This window comes from Macrotis lagotis, chromosome X (genome assembly GCF_037893015.1).
Source record: "Macrotis lagotis isolate mMagLag1 chromosome X, bilby.v1.9.chrom.fasta, whole genome shotgun sequence".
NCBI classification, from domain to species: domain Eukaryota; kingdom Metazoa; phylum Chordata; class Mammalia; order Peramelemorphia; family Peramelidae; genus Macrotis; species Macrotis lagotis.
In genome coordinates, this window is record NC_133666.1 from 650,731,361 (window position 1) to 650,756,048 (window position 24,688).

Here is a 24,688-nt window from a genome sequence, read left to right on the forward strand (position 1 = left end):
TGGAGCTCACATCTGCAGTCCCTTTGAGTGTAAGAATCATAGGATTTTAAGTAGCATTTAGAAGGGAAGGGAATGTTAGAGCTCATGGAGAGACTAACCTCCTCCTCTTATGAAAAGAGAAATCAGAAGCAAGCATTTATCCAAGGTCTCATGGCTAATAGATAGCAGAGCTTGGCTCTCTGACTAAATCCAACCCCCTATCTGTCACATTACATAGAGTCGATGATTCTACCATGTCTTCATCTGGTCCTCCTTGTATCCTACAACAGTGCCCCTTCCCTGAGGAAAAGAGTGAGGCCAAGGAAAGAAGGATCTGAGGTCAAGATAGAGATGTAGTTCCAGTTGAGGGTACTGTCGGGAGGCAGAAACCAAGGAAACATGGAAGACAGATTCCAGAGACAAGGGGATCTTGAAGGGAGCACACAGCTGTCTCCCACAGGAAACATCTTGTGAAATGTCTCATGTAATGTCTGTCAATGATCTGGTTTCCAGCTTCTGGTCACCTAAGAGCTTGGGGGATGGAGTGGGAAGGGAATAGTAACAACTGGACTAACCCAGGTAGATGCTACGTGGCTGGAGCAGGAGATGAGGGGCAGAGATAAGGGCAGAGTGTGCCATTGTGTTTTGGGGAAATGTGCCATTCCCTGGGGCCCTTTTCTTCATTCATGTGCATGAGCATCATGTATTTAAGTCCATTAAGTCAGGTTACTTCATATAATTTGTGATTTCAGTCAAATTTGATCCTCCCAGTGGAGACATGACTATCTCCAAGCTCCAAGGCCAACTTATGATAAAATGGAAGACCCCTGAAAAACAAGAGGATGCAGTAGCTGAATATCGTTTCAGAACATGGAATGGAACATGGGAACAGGTGAGCCAGGCCTGTCTCAGAACCAAAATCTATAGTGGCAGTTACTGTGAATCCCCAAAGATAATAAGCAGGTCCCAGGGGAGCTCCTTTGTACTCCTGGTGGAGTGGAGAAGAAAGGGATCTGGCATGGGAAGCAGAAGACTACTAAACCACAGCCTAACTGGGGGATCTTAGGCAAATACCTGCCCTGCTTTAGGCCTCAGTTTCCCTATTGACAAAATAAAGGCGTCTGAGTTCTCTCCCAGCTCTGACATTGCAAGTTCTAAAGGCTCTGTCAGTTCTGACATTCTGTGTTCTAGGGCCTATCCCAGATCTGATGTCTCTGTTCTAAGAGTCCTCCCAGTTTGAACATTCTGTGTTCTAGGGGGCTCTCCCAGCTCTGACATCCTATTTTCTAAGGACCCTTCAACTCTTATATTCTATGTCCTAAGGGTCCTTCCAACTCTTACTTTCCATGTTCTAAGAACCCTCCCAGCTCTGACATTACAGAGCAAAAATGAAATAGTCCTTGCCCTCAGTAGTGGAGGGGGAAACCGTCCACAGAGAAATACACAATATTTATAGAGAGAATTAAAAAGTAACTTTGCTGGGGCTGGGTTAGGGTCAGTTCCAACAACTGGAGGAATTAGGCAAGGCTTCCTGGAGAAGATCACACCCGAGCTGTTCTTGTTAAAAAACAAACATAGAAAAACCTTTAATTTTTGTTCAGTAATAAAAACTTGCTCAATTTCTATTTCATTAATCACAACAGAATCTTTGTGTATTTGAAAAGCATGTCTACACACACGTAGGAGGCATTTGTCATTCAGTCTTCAGGAGCTGCATTTGCTTGTTTATTATGCTATATAAAATAATAAATTTGTGGGCACCCAATTCAACAGGAGCTCCTTGAAAAAGTGCCCATGTAGAGAACTCTTGCAATAACTGTCTAAATCCCCTAGAGGGCTCCAGACCACAGGTTGGGATTTATTGATTTATTTCAACTTTCTCACCTCAGTTTTACATAGGAAGAACTGAGGCAGAAGGACAACACCATTATTTGCCTAAGTCAACAGAGGTGGTTCATAGTAGAACAAAGATATGAACTCAGGTCTTCTCTCTCAAATTCAGGATGCCAGTCCCCATTGGTTATAGCTTCATAATCCATATATCATATTAAGGCAACATGTGGTAATAGATACATTCTTGGGTTTAGACCAGAAAATCTGGGTTAAAATTCAGTCTTTGACATTTGTTGGCTTTGTAGGAGTATGTTTTTCAGTCATTTCAGTGAAATCCAACTCTTTGTGACTCCCATTGGGGATTTTCTTGGCAAAAATAATGGAGTAATTTGCCATTTCCTTCTTCAGTTCATTTTACAGGTGAGGAAACTCAGCAAACAGGGTAAAGGGACATGCTCAAGGTCATACAGTTAAGTGTTTGAGGCCAGATTTAAACTCAGAGAGATGAGACTTCCTAACTCTAGTCCCAGAACTCTACCCAATATAGCACCTAACTGCCCTGAATATGTTATTTAAATTTAATTTATCTCAGATGGCTCTAGGCATTTTTTTGTTAGCCATGGTTGGGTTATGTGCTGTGTGAAGGGGACTCCCACACTGGAAGTTGCTCATGATGACAAAAAAAATCACCTCTTGATGGGTCAGTTCTAAGGGAATGTCACTTGCCAGATCAATTTCTTCAGTAACTTTGAACTCCTCTTTCCCTGCTCTCTTTGTGTTTATGTGACTTTTCTAGTTCCAAAAAGCTAATGATAAACATTATCTCATTCCAGGGAGCTTGTGGAGTCCCAGTAAACTCTGACTTTGGTGAGAATATGGGAGCTGCAGCTTCTATGGCCCTGGTGGGGAAATATAACCCTCTTCCTTAGCAATTGCTCAATCAGTACACATATGTTCAAAAGGAGGCAATGCAAGATAACATACTGGAAATAGCTCTTTACTGGGAGGTAGGAATGCTGAATTCTAGTTCCAATTCCCCCACTAATTTACTATGTCACTTAGGGCAAGTTTCTTAATCTCTCAGGGTCTCAGTTTTACTATCTGTAGAGATGGGAAGCTGGATTAAATCTATGCCATCTTCAATATTCTCTATTTTAAGGTCCTATGTTCTAAGTACCCTCTCAACTCTGACATCCTGTGTTCTAAGGGCGCCCTGGCTCTGACATCCTAATTTTTTTCAATTTAAATATTTTTATTTATTTGTTTTTCCAACTACATGCAACAGTAGTTTTCAGCAATCTTTTTTTTTGCAAGGTTTTGAGTTTTACATTTTTCTCCCTCCCTCTCTTCCCTCCCCCTCCCCCAACAGAAAGCAATCTAATATAGGCTCCACATGTGTAACTATGCTAAACATGGATCCATAGTAATCATGTTGTGAAAGAAGAATCAAATTAAAATGGAAGAAAAAAATAGGGCAGCTAGGTGGTGCAGTGGATAAAGCACCGGCCCTGGAATCAGGGGTACCTGGGTTCAAATCTGGTCTCAGACACTTAATAATTACCTAGCTGTGTGGCCTTGGGCAAGCCACTTAACCCCATTTGCCTTGCAAAAAAAAAAAGAAAGAAAAAAATAGAGAGAAAAAAGGCATAGTACATAAGACAACTTTGAAAAATTGAAGATAGTGAGTTTTGGTCTGCCTTTAAACTCCATAGTTCCTTCTCTGGATAAGGATGGTATTTTCCATTACAAGTCTTTTAGAATTGTCTTTGATTATTGTACTACTGGAAGTGAAAAAGTCCATCATAGTTGATCATCACCCATTGTTGCTGTTAGTATGTACAATGTTCTTCTGGTTCTGCTCATTTTTACTCAGCAACAGTTCGTGTCTTTCTAGGCTTTTCTAAAGTCCCCTTTCTCATGATTTCTAATAGAAAAAACAATAATCCAGCACATTCATATGCCACAATTCCTATACCACAATTTATTCAGTTATTCCCCAATTGATGGACATCCCCTAAATTTCCAGTTCTTTGCCACCTTGAAAAGAACTACTATGAATATTTTCTTAGAAAGATTTTATTTATTTTGAGTTTTACAATTTTCCCCACATTCTTGCTTCCCTTCCCCCACCCCCACAGAAAGATTCTGTTAGTCTTTACATTGTTTCCATGGTATACACTGATCTCAGTTGAATGTGATGAGACAGAAATCATACCCTTAAGGAAGAAAAATAAAGTGTGAGATAGTAAAATTACATAATAAGATAATGATTTTTTTCCTAATTTGAAGGTAATAGTCTTTGGTCTTTGTTCAAAGTCCACAATTCTTTCTCTGGATATAGATGGTATTCTCCATTGCAGACAGCCCCAAATTGTCCCTGATTGTTGCACTGATGGAAGGAGCAAGTCCATCAAGGTTGATCATCACCCCCATGTTGCTGTTAGGGTGTACAGTGTTTTTCTGGTTCTGCTCATCTCATTCAGCATCAGTTCATGCAAATCCCTCTAAGCTTCCCTGAATTCCCATCCCTCCTGGTTTCTAAGAGAACAGTAGTGTTCCATGGCATACATATACCACAGTTTGTTAAGCCATTCCCCAATTGAAGGACATTCACTTAATCTCCAATCCTTTGCCAGGGCTGCTATGAATATTTTTGTACATATGTGTTTTTTACCCTTTTTTCATGATCTTTTTGGGATCCTAATCTAGTAATAGGATCAAAGGGCATGCACAGTTTAATTGCCCTTTGGGCATAACTCCAAATTGCTCTCCAGAAAGGTTGGATCATTTCACCAACAATGCATTAATACTCTCATTTTCCCACATCCCCTCCAGTATTGATTATCTTTTTTTTTAGTCATTGGCCAATCTGATAGGTTGAAGTGGTACCTCAGAGGTGTTTTAATTTGCATTTCCCTAATCAATAATGATTTAGAATAATTTCTTTTTTTTTTTTTTTGCAAGGCAATGGGACTAAGTGACTCACCCAAGGTCACACAGCTAGGTAATTATTAAGTGTCTGAGGCCGGATTTGAACTTAGGTCTTCCTGACTCCAGGGCTGGTGCTGTATCCACTGCATCACCTAGATGCCCCCTCAAGAGTGAGTTCTTAACCCAGAAGCTAGAATCTTTGGGTTAACAACAGATTACTATAGCCTGAAATCTTATTTTTTAAGATCATAAATTTAGAACAGTAAGGGACCTTAGATGCCAGCTCATTTATCCCATTTATTGTACAGATGAGAATTGTGAGGCCCAGAGAGATAAAATGACTTTCCAGATCACACAGGTAGCTACCAGCTAAGCCACTGTTTAACCTAAGTCTCCTGACTCCAAGTTCAATGTTATATTCATTACTCCAGTTTAATTTAGTAGGAGATTGAACTGAGGGAGAAATGTAGAGTTGGGACTTTGAGAAGATGGGCTTGGCTTGGAGCAGGGGAGGTGACTGAAGAGGTACCTATGGAATCTTCTCACTAGCCAGTCAGTTGATCCCTGTGGCACCTGGACATCCTTTAGAAACCTGCAGTCTCCAGCTAGAAGCACCTGTTGCTTATGAAATTCAACTCCGCCGCCACAAAAGAGCCTCCCCCACTGGTCAATGGAGTGACTGGAGCAAGTCTATTTGTATTCCTGCTGGTAAGAAGTTGGTACCCATTCTCTCCTGAATTTTCACAGTTCTAGAGTCCCTCCCAACTGGCAATCTATGTCCTAACCTTTATTCCAGTTCCAATGTTCCATGTTATAAAGGTTCTTCCAGACCTTGATCCTTTGTTCTAAGCCCCCTTCCATTGTGAACATTCTCCAGGAGATCCTCTATTTCCAAGAGTCTATGACTTAACATTGATAAAAGATCTGATGTACAAAATGTGTTTCTCTCCTCACAGAAATACTCAGCATTCCAGAGGTGAATTACACTGTAGGAAAACTCAATGATAATGGAAAGAGGGACCTCATCCTTGACTGGGAGGTACTTTTGTAAATGTGGATACAAGTCACATTGACATTCGATGGGAAAAACACTGGTCTGGGAGACAACAGGCCTTCCTTTGAGTTTGTTGCTCACTTATAAACTTGAACAAGCCGCTTCTCCTCTTTGGATGCAGCTTAGCTACAAATTAAAAGGAGACAATGCACTCAGTTTGGTCCCCTTCCAGGGACACTGTGAGAATAAATAGAATATAGACAGAAAAGCTCTTTGATATCTTCCTCTTGCCCTGTAAGAATGTAGGGGATCATCATCATAAATCCTACAAAGCAGGATTTAATTGTATTTATTTAACTATATTTAACAGTAATAGCAAAATCCCAGACTGTGTTTGGAATACCGTGAAAGTAAGGGAGGGGATGAGTTTCTCCTGGGCTTCTTAAAATATCCCTTTCCCTTTTCCAATGGTTTACATAAAGTTTCTAAATGAACTGACTTTGAAGATAGACTATGTGGGAGATGGCTTGGTGTTCCTACTTATAAACCTGTCCCTTTCATTCCTGGGCAGCCTAGGCAAGAGAAGCTTCCTCCCAACTGTACTGAAAAAGTGAATTTCAGCCTTGTTCTTCGGGCGCTTTCCTGTCCCTGCAAACCAAAGTCTGAGAAGAAATTGAAGGGGGAAAAAGTGAACCAAGTTTCTGGGGCAGAGTATGATGTCATTATCAAAACCCAGGGAACCATCGGGCCCCAGCTAAAAAGGACATTCCGAATCCCTGCTGATCTTACCTCAGGTATATGGGGGAAAGGTAACTGAAGGAGGAGTTGAAAACTGGTAAAAATGTCGATTTTACTTGGGATGTCAATATTGAAAGCAATTTTTAAACATAAGATGTCAGTTGAAAGGGTCTGTAGAGCACAGGTTGTCAGAGCTGGTAGGGCCCTTAGAACATAGTATGTCAGAGTTAGGAAGGCCCGTGGAATATAGTATGTCAACGTTGGGAGAAATCTTAGAACACAGGATGTCAGACTTTTAGAACATAGAAGGTCAGAATTGGGAAGTCTCTCAGAACAGAGGATATCAGAGCTTGGAGGGCCCTTAGAACACAGAATAGAAAGATATGAATGTAAGATATAGAACATTGTATGTTAGACTTAGAAGGAAGTTTCAAACACAGAACATGGGGAAGAATAAAATCCTAGAACATAGAACATCAAATGTAGAAGGAACCTTAGAATGATGATCTATCAGCAAATATTAATTAAGGGCTTACTACATGCTAAGTACTATATCAAATTCTGGGAATGCAAAAAACAAGGCAAAAACACAAAAATAACTCATATACTATGAGAGAGACAACATGTAAATAAAATAGGTACATTCAATTTATATCAAGAGTTGAAAGAAGATGCCTTTAGAGGGGAAGACTCAAGTATAGGAGTACTGAGAATATCTCCTGAAAAAGGTAGCCTTGAGTTGAATCAAAGATCTCAAGTGTTGCAGGTGAGCAGCTGTGTGGCCTTGGGCAAGCCATTTAAATCCATTTGCCTTGCAAAACCTAAAAAAAAACTTAAAAAAAAAGAGTTGCAGGTGAGGTAGAAAATTCCTTTAGGCAAGGGACACAGCCAGTGCAAAGACATCGAGGTGGGAGATGAGGGCATGTGTTTAGAATGCCTAGTTCAATCCTACAATGTTTGTGGTAGTTGAGGTCTGCCTTTGGGTGCTAATCTTCTGACAAGATCATTTGATCATATGAGGTCATGTGAAGATGGTCATTGTTTCCCTTCATCTTCTCTTCCATGTCTCTCTTGGTGGTCAGCTGGCATCTGAGCTGCAGCTGTAGTTTAATGGAAGGAATCTCGAGTGTAAATCCCATTACTGCTGCTTCAAAATTAGGTGATCTCAGTTAAATCACTTCTTTTCTCTGAGACTCAGTTGTCCTATCTAACAAATGAGGATTATATCCAATAGTCATTGACTGTCCTACGTATATCCCAAGGAAATAAAGATAATGAATGGGCAAGTGACGTAGAAACTGTAAAGCACCTTGCAGTCTTAAATAAAACACCTTGTAAATGATAATGAGTGCTGTAGTGGTTGAAGGAATATGATTATCTATTGATATTTCCTCAGGTGTGATCCAGGATGCAGCGTTTCTGAACATCAGCACCACAGAAGATAACATGACAATGCAGTGGCTTTCCTTGCAAAGAAAGGTCAGAAGCTATTGCATTGAATGGTACCCCCATCTTGCCAACTGGACAGATGCCACATGTATTCTGAAGAGCTTCCAGAAAGAAAAAAATAATAGAAAAGGTATAGCCAAAAGGATAGAGCTGTGTCTTGTCTCTATAGATATTCTTGCATTCTTTTCAAGAAAAAAATTTTAAGGCAATGGGGCTAAGTGACTTACCCAAGGCCACACAGCTGTGTAATTATTAAATGTCTGAGGTCAGATTTGAACTCAGGTCCTCTTGACTCCAGGGCTTGTGCTCCATCCATTACACCACCTAGCTGCCCCTCTTTATAGATACTCAAAGAATGTTAGCACTGGGAGGGGCCTTAGAAAAGAGAATGGCAGATTCAGTCAGTGGATCACTAGCATTGATTAACTTTCTCCTGTAATAATAATAATAACAACAACACCAATCTTTGTCCTTCATTTTGGAAGAAGAACATGGCATCAGGGAGGTGATGCCATGACAAGCACTTAGGTTGAGTTTGAGCGAGGGGGGTACTGGGCTAAGGCACCAGCCTCACTTTCTCCTCCAGAGCCATCTGGGTCCCGTGGCCAGACAGGATTCTGGACAACTGGAGATGGCCCTGGGTGTGAGACAAGCACGATTAAGTGATGTGCCCAAGGTCACACAGCTAGTAAATAGCAAGTGTCTGAGGCTAGATTCAAACTCCTGTCCTCCTGACCCCAAGTCAGTGTTCTGGCACTGTGCTAACTAAGCCTACAAAGAAAGGCAAAAATCAGGCCCTGATCTCAGAGTTCCCAATCTAGCCGGAGAGATAAAATGAAACAAACTATGAACAGACATCAAAAAAGACAGGGGAGTAGTCTCAGAGGGAAAGTACTAAGATTCAGGAGAACTGGGAAAGATGTCTTACAGAAGCCTTTAGCTGAGAACTGAAAGAAGACGGGGAAGCTAGAAATCGGAGATGAGAAGAGAAATTGTCCCAGGCATGAGGGACAGTCAGTACAAATGGCTGCAATTAGGAGATGACAAGTGTTCAAGGAATAGCAAGGAAGATAGTGACACTAGATAGCTGAGGGGGAGAGTAAGGTAGAAGGAAAACTGGAAAGGAAGAAAGAAAATAGAAGAGCTTTATTTATTGTGGTTTAGTGGGTAGAGCTCTGGATCTGGTCTTCTTGACCCATGCTCAAATCCAGCCTAAGACACTTACTAGTTCTGTGATCCTGGACAGGTTACTTAAGTTCTTTCTGCCTCAGTTTCCTTAACCTATCAGATGCTAATTTTATACTCCTAGGGTGAGGTTGTGTGGATTAAATGAGATATTATTTATAAAAAAGCACAATCCCTATCATATTCCATTAATAAATAAATAAATAAATGAAAATGCTTAATAAATATTTATTCCCTTCCTCTACTGAGTGGTGGGATGCTATGGTCAGGTCTTCACTCTAGAAAAACATAATTTTATAGCTGAATTGAGGATGGATTGGAGTAGGGAAGGTTTTGAAGCAGAGAGACCAACCAGCAGCCTACATCTTGATGCAAGGCAATTGCATTTATTTAGGATGCATTTTTTTAGGGTGATTGCAGCGTTGTAAGGGAGAAGGGGAATACCTAAGAGAGATATTATGAAAGAAGAAATTTAGGACCCTTAGAGCACAGAACTAGGAGAGTTCAATCTGGCAATCACACTCAGAAAGCTGGGAAGAAAGGGCTTTAAATACTCAAGTCCCCCCCCCCCCTTCCCTTTATAGATGGGAATACTCAGACCCAGAGGAAGCATTATTGAAAAAAATCTCATGCAAGATGCAAACCTGCTCAATTTCTCTTCTTAAGCCATGATAAATGAAGCTCCTGAGGGCGTCAGGGCCAATCACCTGTGATCACACCATTTATAACACCTAGGTAATCACTCTGCACTTAGCTTCTCCAGCTCTCCAAGGTGTTCTGTAAACATTGATTCTCACCCTAGGGAGAGGCCCATTCTACACCTGAAGATGCTACTTGAGACCTTAAAGAGTGGGTGTGAGACTCTAATTGGCACTGAGAACAATAATTCTTTTTCCTGTCCATGGATAGCCCCAGGCAGTTTTACCAAGCATTTTCTGTCTCCTCTGAACACTAGAGCCTGGGGAAAGGGCAGGTGAAGGGTTATTGGTCTCATTTCACAGCTAGAATTACTGAGGTCTCACAGTAAATCAGTGCCAGAGCTAGAGTCCATTGCCCATAGTCCATCTCCCCCCACTGAGACCAAACTATCCCCTCATTGTCTAAGAGACATCAGGGAGGTGATGCCATGACTTGCAAGTGAATTGGATTTAAGTGAGTGAAAGCTGTACAAAGTCAGCAGCCTCACTTTCAGTGGACATATATGGATTAGGATGAAGCTGCCTGTCTTAAAATGAAGGATGCACCAAATTTGTGCACCAATGATGATGACCAGGGCTGGACCATAGTCCAGAATAATGACAAATTTGTTTCTGTTTCTAAAAGAAATTTACCAGATTGTCACAAAATTAGTCTTATTTGACTTTCTAATCACTCTAAATTCAGTAGGAGATTGGTCAGCAAAAGTTTATACTGGCTAAACTGCCCCCTACTTTGAATTCTCCAGCACCTAGGATAGCAGCTCAAGAAATGCTTGTTAATTGATAACTGATTTCTGAATCAATTGATTAATTAATTAATTGATTTCTGAATCCTGCCTGCCTTTTAATGTCTTCCTACTCAGGCCCAATTTCAACAGCATCAATTAATCAATTAAGTAACATTAATTAAATACTATGAATTAGATTGAGCATTAGGTATTGGAACTTAGTGGGGGAAACCTAACACAGTCCTTTCCCTTATGGAGCTTACATTCTGTCTGCATTCACACAATACACAAAATGCACAAAGTAATTTTAGTGTAGGGGAGGCAGGTCTAGCAGATGAGAAGATACAAAAAGGATTCAGATAGGAGGTGGCAGCTGAGCTGAGCTGATTGATATCTCTCTCCTCTGAATCCCTTTAACACTTGTGCCTGCCCCTCTTCGACAGCTAGTATTTTATCTCATGCCATTTTTAGTTGGCTGCGTCCATGTTTCATTTGCCCTGAGAGGCTCCTTGTGAGCAGGGACCATACCTTATTTTTCTTTGTCAGTCCAAGGCAGTCCACAAACTCCCCTGGCTCTGATGTTGTGCTTTTACCCAACAGTGACATATAACTGGGATAAAACTGTAGGAGTCATGGACCCTGGAAAGTGTTACCAGATCAATATTTATGCTTCAGATAAACCTCAAAACCCTCATTCCTGGGTCACTGTCTTTTCTGGACACCACTTCAGTGGGGATGGTAAGTCTAAACCCAGGTGGCGCGGAAGATTTGGGGATAGCTGGTACCAGCAGAATTTCAGTTCATTGAGTCAAACCCAGAATGGTCCTTAGAGATCCACTAGCCAATATACACTTAATTTTGTACCATCAGTCCCTCTGGCAGTCTGGAAAAAGCTATAGATACCATCTCATAATCATTTAAAAAAATAATTGAAGGAAATGCTGATTTTTTAGTTAGAGGTTAGTGAAAATAATGCATTTTTTTTCTCATCCAATTTCATGGAATCCTTGAAATCTCTCCATGGATCCTTTAAGAGTCTATGCACTCAGAAAGAAAAAATTCAAATAGCAATGAGTCCATAGTCATAATTACTCAGGATTTAGCGGTTTCTACACTAAAGAACCAGAGGGAAAAAAAAAAAAAAAAAGAACCAGAGAGCTTATATTATGATATTCCAGAAATGCAAGGGTTGTAATAACCAAAACATCACTACCCAGCAAAACTGAGCATAATCTTTCTGCAGAATCTGTGATCTCTAGATTTAGAAGCCCAGACCTAGTTCCCCCTTCTAATTTTAGAGGAAGCTGAGGCTAAAAAAGGGACTTGCCTATGTATCGATAGATTTGCCGATTAAGTCTGTGCTTTCTCCTACCTCATCCTTTTTAGCCCAGTCTGAAGGCAACCCTCTCCAGGAAGCCTTCCCTAGGTTTATTTCCTACTCTACACCCCTACAATCCCAAATCTGTCCCTCTCCTGTGTCCTTCATCCCAACTTAGCCCTTGTTATAGTTCAACATTTCCTTGTATGATTTCTATCAGATTGCAAGCCTGCTGAGGGCTAGGACAGACCCTTATCCATCCCTGTCACCCTCAGAGCAGCCTGAACCCAGTGGCTACTTCTTGAATGTGTGCTGACTGGGTGAATGAATGAATGAAATGCATGAATGAATGCAAAACTGCCCTCTCTCAGATTTTTATCTCTGGATGATCCTAACCTTAGTTTCTCAGCTATAAAATGAGAGGGGCTGGGATGAATTAGAGATCCTCTAAGGTTCTTCCCAGCTCTTACTCTATGACACTTCCATTTAATTGGCTCTCCCATGGTTATTCCCATTCTCCTATCCCAGGACCTCCCTTGGGGTCTTTTCTTATTTCATTTATAAGATGAATAGTTTTCTCCTCCTGAAAACTGAATTTCAGAAGCTGCCCCTTTCTCTTTGCTAATATTCTCAGTTTTGAAAGCTGGGCCCAGTTTCTTCACAGTGAAAAGAACAACAGCTCATGAAGTAACCCTGGAATGGAATCCTTCCCCTCTCAGCCAGTGCCCAGGAGTATTGAAAAAATATGCCATCTATTGCTGGAATGAAATGAACAACAAAACCATCTGTAGGTTGGAAATGACATTTAGCACCTATTCTATGATCTGTGTCTCAAAGATCTGTCCTGCCAAGTTCTATTTGCTACATCTGCTATTCTAAGGACCCTCCCAGTTCTGTCATCCTGTGTCCTAAGAGCTCCCCACTCCCAGCACTAATATTCTATGTCCTAAGGGCTCTCCCAGCTCTGACATTCTCTGATCCTGTAGATAAAACTTTACACAGATGTAATACTTAACAGTTTACAAAACACCTCTCCTTCTGTTGTCTCTTGCTGTCTTGGCATCTGTTATAATCTGTCCTCTTACCTGATTTCTTAACCTGTTCCTTCACCTCAACTTTGGCTGCTTCCATATCCCTTGAATCCTGGATAGCTGACCCTCTCCTGTTTGGTTTGCTGTACCATCCAGGGGTGAACCACCCCTTATATCTGGTCCCTGCCTTTCTATACTAAACTGACCTTGGTTCTAGTCCTGGTCTTGGAATTGAGCCTGATTGTCAAGATTTCTCCAATCTCTCCTGCTTTTCTGTTGGACCTTCCAGCAGAAGACTAACCCAAGGGTACTGTGACACATTGTTGGAAGATTGAGGAGAAGGGACTTGAAATCCCCTCTCAGGGGCTTATTTTTGCCTTATATGTTTGAATAGTTCATTACGTGAATGCTTCTGCCTTGGAGTACACAATAGGCAACCTGAGCAAGAACACATTCTATACCATTCAGCTCCGAGGAGAAACAGCAACAACTCCTGGAGCATGGAGCAAGCCCTGGAGATTTAAACTAGGTTAGTCTATTCTTCCCACAATTCTACATTCTAGGCAACCCTCTGTTAGAAAATAGAAAAACCCTAGGAAGTCTTCTCAGCATCTTTACAACTCCCATTTCTGAGTTTTCTATCTAGATCACACACATATACCAATATACACGCACATACTCCGGCTGACCCACTTACCATTTCCCTAACACAACTGCCTTCTGTTTACAGAGAGTTTTAAGGTGCCTTTCCTCTTAGTGGCCTTTTAAGGTTGGGGGCGGGGTATCCTCATTTTCTAGCAGGGGAAACTGAGGCTTAGGGAAAGACCTTATTCACATAGTTCCAAAGTGCCAGAGCTAGAACTAGAACCTAGGCTATCTGCCTTCAAATTTCGGAGGCTTTCCAGAATGACAGGCTACCCTTCTTTCACCTATTCCCAAAGTAGAGTTTTAGAGGAAAAAAAAAATTGAACAGAATTAAATTGGAGGATCCCCCTGAAGGCTTTTAGAAGAATATAAAGATTTTCAACAGGCTGGGCACTAAGAGATACGGGCATTTCAGGTACGGAGGGTGCTCTAGTCAATCAATATACCACACCAGAGCTAAGCAGAATCTTAGAAAATAATAATACTAGCTAGTATCTATGTAATACTTTAAGATTTGCAGCATTATTTCATTTGATCCTTATAATAACCTTGGAGATAGATGCAAGTATTAACTCCATTTTACAGAGGAGGAAATGGAGGATGAGAAATGGTAAGGGAGTTGTGAGGTCATAAGAAATGTCTGAGGAAGGATTTGAACTCTAGTTTTTCCTTACTCCATATCCAGAGCTCTCTGTGTAAACAGGTCATCAGAGTTGGGAGGAATCTTAGAACACAAAATGTTGGAGATTTAGGGGGATTTTAGAATGTAGAATATCAGATCTGGGAGAGACTTTTGAACGTAGAATATTGGCAGAGGAAAGGACCTCAGTTTATGTAATCCACGTGCCTCAGTTTAGAGATGAAGAAATGTACCCCCCCCCAAACCAAACTCTGAGATAGTGTCAAAATCAGGAATAGAACTCCATTCCATAGACCCGACTCTGTCTAGAGTTCAAATCAGAAGGGTCTCATTTACCCTAGTTTCTCATTTCATTTGGGTTCCTTTGAAATCATTTTCCACACCAGAAATGTGTTTCTCCCTAGATGATAAGGTGGCACACCCATTTCCCTTTCTCCTGCTGTGCCTGGTGATTTTTGCAGCTATAATCCTCATGGCCGTCCCTGTTTATTTTGTCCTAAAGAGGTAACTTGAAGTTCCTTTGCTTCATTGTTTATTGCAATTCCTTGAGAATGTGAGGATTAACACAATCCTATTCTGATCTCACAGGGTCAAAAGCTTCCTGTGTCCACCTCTACCCAACCCTTCTACCAGCAGTGCAATGAAGTTTCTTGAAGAAGATATGAAGCTGGTAAGTTCCTTTTGCAGTCATTTTTCAGCTGTGTTTGACTTTTCATGACCTTATTTGGAGTTTTCTTGGCAGAGATACCAAGTGGTTTGCTATTTCCTACTCTAGCTCATTTTACAGATGACAAAACTGAGGCAATCAGAGATGAAGTGACTTTCCCTGGATCACACACTAGTTACAGCTTGAGGCTTCCTCACTCCAGAGTGCCACCTAGCTGCCCCTGTCATTCTTCTGATAAAAAATAAAAATCAGGACTCTGAAATCCTCTAAGGTCAGATTCAAACTCCTTAGGCTGGTATTGAAAGTCCTTAACCATTTGACTCCCAATGGAACTGAATTCAAATTCAACCTCAGACATTACTAGCTGTATGACCCTGGACAAGTCATATAAACCCAATTGCCTCCCCCACAAAAAAAATTTAGAAAAAAAATACACTATGACTCCTATTTAACTTTCTCAACTTATTTCTCATCATCTTCCTTGCCTGAGAGGCAGCACCATGTTGGGGCTAGAGACCCAGCCTTTGAGCCCAGAAGATTGAGAAAATTGCAAGTCCTGTCTCAGTTACATATTGGCTGTGTGATAGTTAACCAATATCTCAGCTTTCTAGGTCATCTAAGATCATGAGGTGGAGAAATGGTCCACTTACATTAGGAAAGGGAGTTTCCCATGCCAATAAAATCACAAGTCCCAATTCTGCCCTTACAACCTGTATCTAGGCTCACATGCATTGAGAAATAAAGGTTTATAGTTTTACGCTATTAAAGCTTTTACATGCACTAAGAATTTTGGGAAAGTTTGTATATGCTAAAAAGTGCAGAGACATGTACACACAAATTATGTTCTAAGGACTTTAAAAGGAGATTGCGAGGCAGCTAGGTGGTGAAGTAGATAGAGCACCAAGCCTGGAGTCAAGAGGACCTAAGTTCAAATCCAGCCTCAGACACGTAATAATTATCTGTGTGACCGTGGGCAAGTCATTTAACCCTATTGCCTTGCAAAGAAATAAAAGGAGATTGTAATCTGATATTTTATCCTAGAAGTAATATGAAACTATTAGAGAGAGAGAGAGAGAGAGAGAGAGAGAGAGAGAGAGAGAGAGATTTCAATACCAGTTCTGTGAGAGTGTGAGAATTATCAGCCCATTTTGCAATTGGGAAAATGAGACTGAGAGATGGAAAGTTGGTTGTCTGAGGTCACACAATGGCTAGTTCTTCTATCCCTCCTCATCCAAAAGACAATTCTCTGAATTCCTTATTTTTGGTTGATTCCAGAGCATGGCAAACAATGAGATTTCCAGGTTATTTTGAGAACTCTAGAGTTACCAAGCCCAATACCAACTGCCATCCCCCATCCAAAGAAGTTCTCTAAAGAGAATGTCTCTGGAGACAGATGGAGAAAAGAGGAGAGATTGGAGCTGGCCTTTCATGACTGGTTCTCACCTGCTTACTTGCCTCTTGGGTTTATGACTTTCCCTGTTCTTTTCCCTGTTTTTTCCCCCCATAGGTCAGACCATGGCTAGGATCCTCAGATACAATGGAAGATGTTGGGGTAAGGGAGTTACTGATTATTGAAGTCTGCTCTCCCAAAGTGGTGCCTGAAATGGGTTCTGAAGTCAAACTATTACACCTTGAGGATCCCAAAGGGATCCAAAACATCAAAGAGAGACAAATGAGTGGAGAAAATGACTCACCCTTGGACTTGGAGCTTCCTTCTGGCTACAAAAGGCAGAACCATGTAGAAGTAGTTGGGGAGGATGGCCCACAAGATGCGAGGCACTTGTGTGGTCTAGATGGCTTTGATAAAGACAAAATGACATCACTTTTCAACTCTCCAGAGGCAGAGGTCCCTGTAAGGACACTTACTCTTCTTTCAGTTATAAGACCAAATGAGGCATCAGGAAACTTGAATCTTAAGCTACATGAGGAATAACCTTGCATAGAGGTGATGAACCAGAGAAAATGACAATATCTTTTCAGGATTGTCAGCCCTAGAAAGGATCTTAGAATATAGAATGTCAGGGCTGAGAGGGAGCCTAGAAAGAGAATGTCAGATCTGGAGGGATCTTAGATGATAGTGTCAAAACTAGGAGAGTCTTTGGAACCCAGATATCAAGGCTGGGAGGGCCCTTAGAACACAGAATATTTGAGTTAGAAGGGTCCTTAGAAGAGAAAATAGAATCTTTGTGGAATCAGTTAATGTAACTGAAATTCCAAGTTTTTTCCATAATGAGCAATGTTCCATTATATATAAATCTGTAATGGCTCTGAAATGCTACTATTGTTCAAATTATTCTTCCTTGGGGTAAAATATGGAAATGAATTATGATGGTATAAATCAAAATAAAAGATGAGAGATGGTTTAACAAAAGAAACTTCCATGTTATTTATTTTGCCAATAAGAATATGGCTGTTGTTGCTTTTCATTCAGGTCCATGTCTATCTCTCTGTGACCCCATTTGATATTTTCTTGGAAGAGATACTGGAATGGTTTGCCAGTTCCTTTTCTAGCTCATTTTATAGATGAGTGAACTGAGGCAAATAGGGTTAAGTGACTTGCCCAAGGTCACACAGCTAGTAAGTGTCAGAGACACTGTGCTACCTAGCTGCCCAAGAACATGGTTAATTATCAATAGACTCAGAGGCAAACTAGATGGAGATAATTAGGTAATTTAGTGTGTAAGGTGTGGTGGGGGTGAGGGGTGGGGAGGGTTAATGCTGGAGCTAGGTAAAAAGTTTTTCCTCTATATTGATGCACCTCCTCCCTCTGAGGAGATTTAAAAAAGAAAAGTCAAATGGATAAACACCTGTACCCAGGTATTTCATCTGGATCCCTGTTTTTTCATGCTTTGGCCCAAGTTTCTATTTTAATTCAGTCAACTGAAGATTTAAACTGTAAAGTCACATCTTATTAATATTTTATAAATTTTTCAAAAATTGACTTCTGTTTGCCCTTATTTCCTGACTTTCATGATGCCAGAGGAGAATATATCAGCATTTTAGATTAGAATACTTTTATTGTACATCATTGGAATTTAAAATTTATAGGGATGGAAGTAGGGGATGAGGAATATAGAATGGTGAAGCTGCTTTAAAGAACTAAATTGAACCAATCTCAAAAGTTATTGAATTACAGTAATAAAGTACCCTCTCTGGAATTATAGCCTAACTTCCATTTACATTGGTGATTTGGGTCCTCAGAAAGTGGTTGACTTTTTCATTTGTTCTTTTCATTAACTTTTAATTGTTCTATCATCAGAGCTGGGGTATAGGTTAGTACTGTCAGTGGTAAACTCCAATCCAATCTAAACACAGATATCAACAAACCAACAGAATGCTATTATTAACTTTTAGAAAAGGGGTTTACTGAGAAGGTGTAACAAGAGCAATAGTTACAAAAAACTACAATCTTCAAACTAGGGACACATAACTGGGGAGAATGGGTTCAAACTTAAAAGTCTAAGTTAGTCTGGCACATATATGGAGAACATCAGAGGCCTCCGGCTATCTCATGGTTCCTTGCATTGGAAGTCCTTCTTTCCCTTTATGGAGTCCTCAAGGAGTTTCCCCAAAGAGTAACTTTTGGTTGCTCTAGTGCCTTTCTAGAGTTCACATTTTGCCCCATCACACAAGAAACAACATGATGCCTGGAGCTGCTGCCATTCTCAAGAAATCATATTTCCACCTCCCTATATTGTTGGCCCCGATTGCTCTGGTAGACCCTGCTGCCACCTCTGATTGCTGGTGGGACTTCTAATAGTTCTCCCAGGTGACTGGAACAGTTGAATTCTAAAATACTCATTCCCCAGGATCAAAAGAGATAATAATTATAAAGCATTTGGTAAGTTCTATATAAATATTAGTTATTGTTATTATTATTATTATTATTATTATTACTACTACTACTATTATCATTACCTAGGATCAGAAAAGAGTAAACAGAAAAACCAGTGGGATGTGCTCATGTTCACATGGAGACTCCATGGGAAGAATATAGCTTGCCACTTCTCTACTCAGCAACTAGCATTTTAGCTTTAATTGCCATCTGGAAGGCAAAAAAAGGAAAGGACTAATGGGATTGTTGTCATTCAATCATTTCAGTCATGTCCAACTCTTGGTGACCTTATTTGGGGTTTTCTTGGCAAAGACACTGGAAGGGTTTGCCATTGCCTTCTCCAGCTCGTTTTATAAATGAGGAAATTGAGGCACATGGAGTGAAGTGACTTACCCAGGGTCACATAGCTAATGTCTGAGGCCAGATTTGAATTCAGGAAGGTGAGTCTTCCTGACTCTAAGTCAGGTATTCTGTGAATCACACTACCTAGCCAACCCAAATCCTGTGTGTGCCTATAATTTGAAGTGTAACCAACAAGAACTGCTTTTTCTTAGACTTGCTCTTTGGGAAGGCCAATTCAGATAAGCACTCAGGAGAATGGCCAAGTCCCTCCAGACCTCTGTTGCTCTTGTTTTACATCTCTTTTTGCTCTACTGGTCCCACACAAGTGTTGAATTATTGGGCACTTTGGGTTTGACCCACAGTTTGATGCTGACACGGCAAACCAGGTATGTATTCAGGAGGACAGTCCTGAGGCACTTATGCCAAAAAGCTTCCCCTCTAATGGTCATTTGTAAACAGAGGAGAAATGAAAGGAGACCACAAGGACATTCTTGGCTCTGGTTCTTCCTTAGGTTCCTTTTTTACACTCCCAGGACTGACTCACACTTGGAAAGAGACTTGAATTATTGCCTTTGCATCTTTCAAAGGACTCCTCTTGGGAGCCAAGGGCAGAGAGCACAGTTTGGCTAATTAAACAGGAAATGTTTCCTTCATATGACTTGGAAGTGAGTTCCGGGTACAAATATCTGGAAAGAACCCTGGCCTGAGATTGCTCAAATATTCTCAGTTCCATGTTCCAAGACCTTTTCTATCTTTAACATTTCATTTTCTATGTAAGGGTTTTTCAGGGCCCATAGTTCGTTAGTTAAAGGGCTGGGCCTGGAATTAGGGAGACCTGAGTTTAAATCTAACCTCAGACATTTGTTTCTAAGAGTTTGTTTCTGGGGCGGCTAGGTGGCGCAGTGGATAGAGCACTGGCCCTGGAGTCAGGAGTACCTGAGTTCAAATCCACTTCAGACACTTAATAATTACCTAGCTGTGTGGCCTTGGGCAAGCCACTTAACTCCATTTGCCTTGCAAAACAAAAAACAACCTAAAAAAAAAAGAAGAGTTTCTCTTTTTAAGAGTATTCAGTAGCTGTTGGATCAATCAGAAAGAGAAACTCTTAGAAGAAAAGTTTTATTCCTTCAGTACTAAAACTTATCCTATCAACTTCTTTCTGATCAGCCCAGGAAATCCTCCCCATGTCCTTGGAGTAATTAAAACAGTGACTAGACAAGGATAAGTAATCCACCTAAGAGTAGTAAGTCATTCCTTCCCTCACCCCCCCAAGTCCCTGAAGGGGTTAGGACACTGATCAATGAGAGGAGATGGGGGGAGAGGGAGGGAGAAAGCATCTTGAGGGAGAGAAAGTATGGGGGGCAGGGGAGAGAAAGGATCCTGGTGAGGGAGAGGGAAAGATCATAAAGCAATTGAATAATTTTAGGAAAATAAGTTTCTAAGATTAAGTGTTCACTGTTTTGGACTGATGAGCAAAATGCTGATTTTTACCTTACCCTGATTTGTGTTACTTCAAATGGTCTTGTATCAGAACAGGAGTGCTTGAGTCCACTAATAAGGGCCACACTGGATGAGAGTTAGGATTCAAAGGCTAGAACATAGGAATGATGACTCTAGCTAATTAAACCAAAGAGGAATCAATGTAAAGTCTTATTTTTGGGTAAAAACATACACTTCAAAAATAAAAATAGTGGAGGTATGATTGGGTTTTTCTGGAAAAAATCTGGGGGTTTTAATGGACAGCAAGTTCAATGAATCTGCTTTGTAATGTGACAGGCCAGAAGAGTTAATGTTACTTTGGACTGATTTGTTTAACTTCTAGAAATAAGATGATTGCCCTCTTAAGAGCAGTGAGGGGGAGCAATGGATAGAGTTTGGGGCCTTATGTTAGGAGCACTCATCTTCCTGAATTCAAAATCTAAACTCAGACACTTACTAGTTGTCTGACTCTGGTCAAGTCTCTTTGAAGCCATATTCACCAGGGATCCTGGGGGGAAATTTTATCATATAAAATCCCAACATCTGCTCCCTCTCAAAAGAACAACCCTCTAGGTGAAGACTATACCAAACCAATGCAGATTTTCCACATGTTCAGCAAAAAATTCTTAAGAATGATGCTGTGGGGCCCAACTGATGGCTTGAATAGACCCTGTTTTCAGAGAAATGACTGGGGAATTCCCCTCGGCACAGCCTTTTCTGGGCCGAGGGGAAGGTAAGTATGACTCATCAATCTGCTTGAAACTGTGGTTCTTCTCCTATGAAATGGGTTGGGAGGAAATCAGTAATCTTCCTATCACCCAGTTGGTGGGGGGGGGGGATGAGGGAGAGAAGGCACAGTTTGTACTGGCCCTGGGAGTGAGAGCTCTTGGCTTTGGAACATTGAGAGTTACTAGGAATTCGGGCTGTCAGGGATTTGAGAGCCCTTAGAACACAGGATGTCAGAGCTGGGAGGATCTTTAGAACAGGGAATATCAGAGCTGGGAGGGTCCTTAGAACACAGGATGTCAGAGTTGGGAGGATCCTTAGAACAGAGAATGTCAGAGGTGGGAGTGTCTGTTAATCATAATTTCCTTAGGCTAAAAATGAAATAACAAAGATAATTTTATAAGGTGGATGGCATCTTAGTGAATACCAACAACAGAACTACATGAATAATCAATATTTATAGAATTTTAACAAAGGATCAAAACAATTGGTGGCCTACTAATCAGGTTACACATATGTACATATGTACATCCAATTAACCCCAGGACTACTGTCTCCTCTTCTGACATGATATTTTATGTTGTTATTAGATATGATATAGACATATAAAATTGCAATTTCTCCCTTTCAGATATGCCATAAGTACTAGAATTTATTCAGGTTCTCATTGAGATTACTAGAGCAGTTTCTTGCCTTCTCAGACTGATGTCTAATTGATTGTTTACACAGCTTTTGTAGATGAAATTATAGGAGGACTAAGTGTTTTACACAGACAGAGCCTGTCTTCCAATTTATGACTAGAAACACAGACCTTGTGGAGGGTAGAGGTGAACATTCCAGACTTGCAAAACTCAGAGACTGGTAGAACAACTTTTGATCAAAAATATAGATCAGAAATATTTAAAGTATCAAATTAGACAGGTCCTTAGAACAGAGAATGTTAGAGGTGGGAGGACCCTTTGAACACAGGATGTCAGAGATTTGGAAAGCCCTTAGAACAGAGAATGTCAGCACTGGGAGAGCCCTTAGAAATAATGTTAGAGGGGGAGGACCCTTGGAACACAGAGTGTCAAAATAGGATGTATCTACTTCAGACCTAGGGCTGCCTTGGGAGTAGTAGATTTCCCTCGCCTTGGAGGAAAGAAGAGACTAGATATTTACTTATCAGGTATTATAATGAAATGTTCTTTTATTTATGGGTTGTGTTTACAGCCTCCCCCCCCACCCTGCAAGCTTCTTTCAACACTAAATTTTATGACTGTGTTACCCATTTCACCCCAAAATCATCTCACTTTCCAGATCACCCACCTCCATACCAACTACTTTGCTTCTCAAGATTGAACTGAGGGGGCAGCTAGTTGGTACAGTGGATAGAGCACTAGCCCTGTAGTCAAGAGGACCTGACTTCAAATTTGACCTCAAACAAATTTGGTCTAGCTGTGTGATCTTGGGTAAATTATTTAACCCCATTGCCTTAAATAAATAAAATGTTTAAAAAAGCATTGCACTGTAACAAAACAAGTAATGATTTTTTTTTTTAAGACTGAACTAAAGTCTGATCTCTGGGTTGGGGAGTCCTTAGGCTGAATCAACATTTCTTGAGGAGGTTACCCTTGTAGGTCACCTTAAGATTTTGACACTTCCCCACCATCTGCCTTCCCCTCCTCCATCCTTTCTAGTTCCTCTTTAAATTTTATCTTCCAGTGGAAGGAAGCACCTTGGAATTTTTTATATTTGTATTCCTGACACAAATGACACTATGAACTTAATAAGGGCTTCCTTCCTTTTTTTCCATTTTTCCTTCCTTTCTTTAGAACTGGCTCTTCTGGGTTCTAATATTCTCTGAACTGAGACTCCCTTCACTCTGACACATTCTGTTCTAAGGGCCTTCCCAGCTTTGACATTCAATGTTCTAAAAAAGAAAAATGAAAGGAATAGAAAGATTCAAGCAGGAGAAACTGAAGAAGGAGGAGGAGGAGGGCAGACTCAAGGAACAGAAGTTGAGAATTTTAAGTAAATAAGCTGGTGAAACAAGATTAGGAAGAAAAGGGATACCACTACCAGGTCTATTTTCAAAGATATTCAGAAAAAAAAATAACCTATATGTTCTAAAATATTTACAGTAGCTCTTTGTGGTGTCAAAGAGATGGAAATTTCAGGGACATCCATCAATTGGGGAATTGTCAAACAAATTGTTTTACATGATTGTGATAGAATACCACTGTGCTATAAGAAATTATGAGCTCAATGATCTTAGGAAACATGAATAGACTTGCATGAAATAATGAAGAGTGAAATGAGTAGAACCAAGAGAACATTGTATACAGTAACAGCAATATTGTTCTAAGAACAACTTTGAATAACTAAATCATTTTGACTATTAGAAATACTTAATTGAACTATTATAGGATCTATGAAGGAAGATGCTATTGGCATCCAGAGAAAGAACTGATAAATGAAAATATGTCTATAATGATTTTACATACACACACACATATATTTGTATCTAATGCTAATCATCTCTGGAACTACAGTGAGAGGAGATTTGTTTATTTTATTTATATAAGGCAATGGGGTTAAGTGACTTGCCCAGGGTCACACAGCTAGGCAATTATTAAGTGTCTGAGGCCGGATTTGAACTCAGGTACTACTGACTCCAGGGCTGGTGCTCTATCCGCTGCACCACCTAGTATATAAACTAGTATTCATATATAAGAGGATAGAAAGAAGCAGGTGCCTAAAATTTGATTTCTAAAAGGGATTTATTAAGGATGTTCTGTATAGCAAACCAAGGTCTTAAAATGCCTGTAGATGAGTGAGGTACTGCTGCCTTGTTCCAAATCCTTCCTGAAATGTTGTTAAAGTCATAGCTCCCTCTGTGACATCTGGAAAGATAATTTTCTTTCTTTCTTTCTTTCTTTCTTTCTTTCTTTCTTTCTTTCTTTCTTTCTTTCTTTTTTTCTTTCTTTCTTTCTTTCTTTCTTTCTTTCTTTCTTTCTTTCTTTCTTTCTTTCTTTCTTTCTTTCTTTCTTTTTCTTTCTTCCTTCCTTCCTTCCTTCCTTCCTTCCTTCCTTTCTTTCTTCCTTTCTTTCTTTCTTTTCTTTCTTTCTTTCTTTCTTTCGGTTAGGCATTGGAGTTAAGTGCCTTGTCCAAGGTCACAAAGCTAGTATGTATCAAATATATGAGGCCAAATTTGAAGTCATATCCTCCTGATTCCAGGACCAGTGCTTTATCCATTGCTCTACTTAGCTACCCCAAAAGATAAGCTTCTGGAACTTTCCCTTTGGTATATAAAAAAACTCATTCTCTGTCATTTATTAGATATCTTCCTTTCTTTTCAGGGGTTCTGGAGTGGTGATGAATAGATAGCAAAATGGTAACTTATCCTTCCACTTCCAAATATATCTTTGGTATCTTTGAGCATAATAATTGATTGAAGGGAATGAAACTACAGTATAGAAATGTTTTCC

At 40.3% G+C, this 24,688-nt stretch overlaps 1 protein-coding gene across 5 annotated transcripts in view; it reads left to right on the forward strand.

Moving 5' to 3' along the window:
• Positions 1–17,263, forward strand: part of IL12RB1 (interleukin 12 receptor subunit beta 1) — a 76,731-nt gene extending 59,468 nt beyond the window's left edge. For 4 of the 5 annotated variants that reach the window (XM_074204833.1, XM_074204832.1, XM_074204834.1 and 1 more), the window contains 12 exons: positions 732–871; positions 2,646–2,679; positions 5,293–5,451; positions 5,700–5,782; positions 6,309–6,531; positions 7,872–8,054; positions 11,136–11,273; positions 12,488–12,640; positions 13,279–13,413; positions 14,574–14,673; positions 14,758–14,839; positions 16,344–17,262. In XM_074204833.1, coding sequence (XP_074060934.1) covers positions 732–871; positions 2,646–2,679; positions 5,293–5,451; positions 5,700–5,782; positions 6,309–6,531; positions 7,872–8,054; positions 11,136–11,273; positions 12,488–12,640; positions 13,279–13,413; positions 14,574–14,673; positions 14,758–14,839; positions 16,344–16,769 — 1,856 coding nt within the window. In that variant the 3' untranslated portion in view covers positions 16,770–17,262. Of the gene's footprint in view, positions 1–731; positions 872–2,645; positions 2,680–5,292; positions 5,452–5,699; positions 5,783–6,308; positions 6,532–7,871; positions 8,055–11,135; positions 11,274–12,487; positions 12,641–13,278; positions 13,414–14,573; positions 14,674–14,757; positions 14,840–16,343 lie in introns of all 5 variants that reach the window. The other variant, XM_074204835.1, reaches the window with a different exon arrangement.
• The last annotated feature ends 7,425 nt before the right edge of the window (positions 17,264–24,688 follow it).